This window comes from Protobothrops mucrosquamatus, unplaced genomic scaffold, assembly GCF_001527695.2.
Source record: "Protobothrops mucrosquamatus isolate PMUCROS unplaced genomic scaffold, P.Mucros_1.0 scaffold3181, whole genome shotgun sequence".
NCBI lineage: Eukaryota > Metazoa > Chordata > Lepidosauria > Squamata > Viperidae > Protobothrops > Protobothrops mucrosquamatus.
The window spans coordinates 102489-106897 of NW_015389179.1; the positions used below are offsets into that span (position 1 = coordinate 102489).

At 40.5% G+C, this 4409-nt stretch overlaps 1 protein-coding gene across 1 annotated transcript in view; it reads right to left on the bottom strand.

The window, feature by feature from the left end:
* LOC107297208 (origin recognition complex subunit 5) overlaps positions 1-4409 on the bottom strand; it is an 83690-nt gene that overhangs the window by 59880 nt on the left and 19401 nt on the right. Inside the window, exons 4-6 of the mRNA XM_015826566.1 lie at positions 4218-4371; positions 2355-2447; positions 944-1141 (exon numbers count right to left, since the gene is read on the bottom strand). Coding sequence (XP_015682052.1) covers positions 944-1141; positions 2355-2447; positions 4218-4371 — 445 coding nt within the window. The remainder of the gene's footprint in view (positions 1-943; positions 1142-2354; positions 2448-4217; positions 4372-4409) is intronic.

The window sequence follows — 4409 nt, forward strand, 5'->3', positions numbered from 1 at the left end:
CCCTCAGAATTACAGGGCTCCATGGGTAAGAAAAAGGAAATGTGCATTTCAGGTAAGCTGTGTTTTTACTTTTCACGTTAGAGCTAATTACATTTTATCAGCAGCATGGGACTCCCTGTAGGGCAGCAATATTCTCTCTCTGCTGTTAACTAACTATGTAACAAAACCATCGAGCTGATCCAATTGCAAGGCAATAACAGTATGCATACTTCCGGTGCAAAAAAATCATATATTTTTATCTGAGTATTATTGTTGTTCGTTGCGAAGTCGTGTCCGACCCATCGCGACCCCATGGACAACGTTCCTCCAGGCCTTCCTGTCCTCTGCCATCTTCTGGAGTCCATTGAAGCTCTCGCCTCCTGCTTCAGTGACTCCATCCAGCCACCTCCTTCTCCGTCGTCTCCTTCTTCTCTTGCCCTCCATCTTTCCCAGGATCAGGCTCTTCTCCAGGGAGTCCTTCCTTCTCATTAGGTGGCCAAAGTCCTTGAGTTTCAACTTCAGGATCTGGCCTTCTAAAGCAGTCAGGGTTGATCTCCTCTAGGACTGACCGGTTGGATCGCCTTGCAGTCCAGGGGACTCGCAGGAGTCTTCTCCAGCACCAGAGTTCAAAGGCCTCCATTCTTTGGCGCTCAGCCTTTCTGATGGTCCAACTTTCACATCCATACATTGCCACTGGGAAAACCATACTATACACACTTTTTTTGGCAGGGTGACGTCTCTGCTTTTTGGTATGCTGTCTAGATTTGCCATAGCTTTCCTCCCCAGGAGCAAGCGTCTTCTAATTTCTTGGCTGCAGTCCCCATCTGTGGTGGTCTTGGAGCCCAGGAAGATAAAATCTGTCACTACCTCCATTTCTTCCCCATCTATTTGCCAGGAATGGAGAGGGCCGGATGCCATGATCTTGGTATAGCTGAGTATATCACAGTATAAAATAGATACTTACAACATATATGGTCTGATTCTGCAGATCAGGCGTCAAGGCCACCTTTTTAAATAAACGCACGAAATCGTTGAATGTGTCGCAGGATGCAAACGAAGGATTTCCTTCTTCGATTAAGAGGCATTGCAACTGTCTCAATATTTCTTCCAGAAGTAATCTGGAAGTAAAACATTCGGCACAATTCACAAACACATGAGGAAGCTGAAAAGAAAGAGAACAAAATACAGGTTTCCTTCTGTTTTATTATTACAAGGCTCTCCACGGCAAACCTAACTTGGGACTGTTTACAAAGTAACAAAACAATAAGAAAGCAACTGTCTAAGACTCAAAGATATGCTAACTCACTAATTACAGTTGATTCGTAAAAATCACTAAATAACTAGAATCAGAAGTGAAGGCTGCATGGTAATGCCATCCCGAGAACACCATATATAATCATGAATATTGTAGGTCCATAGGTGTAGAAGCCAACTCTAGAAATTACAATAGAAATACCAGGAAAAATGTGTCATGTATAATTAAGCTGACATCTGAATTTTAAACCACAGTGACAGCTGGGGAACTGCAAATTGTTACCTTATCATTTATAAGACCATGCAATTTTAAGGCTGTGACAGGTTTTGTTTTAAAAAAAATCTAAGCTCTGGTCTGCCATTTTGGGGAGTGTATTTTGCAACCTAAAATTCTCAGCTTATATAAAGTAAGTCCCATTCAAATTTACAAGCCTTACTTTTGAGTACAGCTCACTACCCCGCTTTTAAATGCATTTCATTGCTAAGAACTTACTGATTGGGATAGATATCTATCAATCAATATATAGTAAAAGGTATTTTACTTTACATAAAGTAAAAAAAAAAGGTAAAGGAGTCTCTGTGGATTTTACTCCGCTAGTCTTATTTTAGATTGATATATATATCATCAATGCATCTGAGAAGACCAACGGTGGGAATTCAGACTAGGTAGGATATGACAAAAGTCAGAAACTTGATGAGTCTACTGGTAAAAAAGTAAACAATAAACACTATTTATTTGGCTTACCCTTTTTCTAAATACAACTCTTCCTTTCTTTATAAGGATAAGAAAGTATACATTTTGAGCATAGATGGGTCGTAATTCACAATTACCGACACTAGGCTAAAAGCAGCTGCAGAAAATTGTTAATTTGCTGCCCATTGGCCCTACTCACCTTCACCCAAATAGAAATAAATAGAACCTTGGTTTTCTGGATTATTTTTATGCTTTGGCTACACCCTGCCAAAATGTTTCTGGACAACCCCACTTAACGTAATGAATGTTAAGATGTTTCTCTATATCAAATGTGAATCCCTGCTTAAAGGAAGCCACAAAAAATAACATTTTTTTTCAAAATCCTTTTTTTTAAAAAGAGAAAACTGATAAAGTAGATCATTCTTACCTCCAAGATTTTTAGAAGGGTCTGCACCACATATGTCTTTCCACTGGATGTGTGTCCATATATGAAAAGGGCTGGAAAGCTAAAGTGTTGGCGCTAGGAAATAATATACACATACGTATTTAGGAGGGTTTTTTTTTTTACTTTAAGCATACCCTGTCCTTTGTTTAAATGGTTTTGAGGACTTTGACTCATTTTTTTTTTACGTTAGCTCAGAGATAGGCAATCTTGGCTCTTTTATGACTGGTGGACTTCAACTCCCAGAATTCTTGAGCCAGCCATGCTGAGGGGAAAGGGAGAGGTTTCCAAGCTGAGCCATGCTGGCTCAGGAATTCTGGGAGTTGAAGTCCACGAGTCATGAAGGATCCATAGTTCCCCAATGCTGGCTCAGGAATTCTGGGAGTTGAAGTCCACGAGTCATGAAGGATCCATAGTTCCCCAATGCTGGCTCAGGAATTCTGGGAGTTGAAGTCCACAAGTCATGAAGGATCCATAGTTGCCCAATGCTGGCTCAGGAATTCTGGGAGTTGAAGTCCACAAGCCATGAGGGGGCCATAATTCCTCCATGTTGGCTCAGGAATTCTGGGAGTTGAAGTCCACGAGTCATAGAAGAGCCAAGGTTGCCTACCCCTGCATTAGCTGAACAATGATTGATCTTGCTTAAGCTACCTCCAAAAACAATACACTATCCACATGGTCAAATTAAGGCAAGGTCCGGGAAAAAACTACTAATTTATTGATTCTAATTCCTTCTGTATAAAATGGATTCTCCAATTGCTCTTTCTCACCAAATAGACATGAAGTACTCTCACATACAGAAAAAGGCAAATTTCGACTTGCGTGCCTATGTCCTTTGACAGAAACAGCAAAGTGAGAATGAGACAGTGGCAGAAAGAAAGAGACACAGACAGACAAAGACATACAGAGAAACAGAGACAGAAAGACAGACATACCGATAAAGAGAGACACACAGACACAGATAGATAGACAGAGACAGACAGACAGACAGAGAGAAAAAGTGAAAACAAAACTGAATGAGGCAAAAAAAAGGGCCTTGAGAAGGAAAGAAAAAAAGGAATCTTAAAAGTTAACATCACAAATAGTTAAAAGTTGGCAGGCAAGTGGATCTTCCCAAGCCTCATCTTCAAGGTGTCATCTTCAAATGCACCTTTTGAAATCTCTCTATGGAGATTCTCAGTCAGTCATCCAGGTCAAGGTTATCTCAAGGTGCTTTTCCAAAGGCAACTGGACTTCCTTGATTTTTTCCCCTAACATTTCCCTTCCCATCCAACAGGCTTCTTGGATGGAAAATGAAACATTAGGGCAAAAAAACTCAAGAAAGTCCAGTTGCCTTTTGAAAAACACCTCTGGGACTGCATTGTCTCTGCTTATTCTCATTTCCTGCCCCATTGCTGTGAGCAAACAGGAAGAGACCTCAGCATGTGCCTCACTCATATGTAATTGTTTTAAATAATACATCTTCAATTTCAATTCCAAGTAACAAGCCCATTTGTTGTTACTTCTTTTGATGGGAGCAGAAAAACGAAATCTCGTGTAAAGACACAACAGCAGTTCCCGTAAAGAGCTAGACAAGAGATGTATGGCAGCACCCCACCAAATACTCGTAACAATCCTAAAAAAAAATAAATCATAACAATCACCCTTATTTTACAAGAGCTTCCTGGAAAGTGAAAAGCTTAAACTGATGTTTCTCGCCCCAATAAATAATACGCTGCCAGAGGTGAGGAGTTGAAAGCATCTTAAAAACGACCCTTCCTTTATAACACGAAACATGATGCCTCAAAGTCAAAAAAACAAGAGCCAGCATCTTATCAGAAAAAAGATATATATATATAAAGGGGGCACCTCTCCAAATATTGACAATAAGGTGGATGCTTGAGCTTCTCGACAGGGTATCATGCCTTCCAGTTGAAGCAATTTTGCTTCGGGGTACTCTGGGTGTTTCAAAGCTGACATTTTAGCTTCTGTTTCTGTGGCAGCTTCAAGAATGAAGGAAGGCCTGAAAAATGAAACGGTAGTAAGATTTCCCAGGAGAAC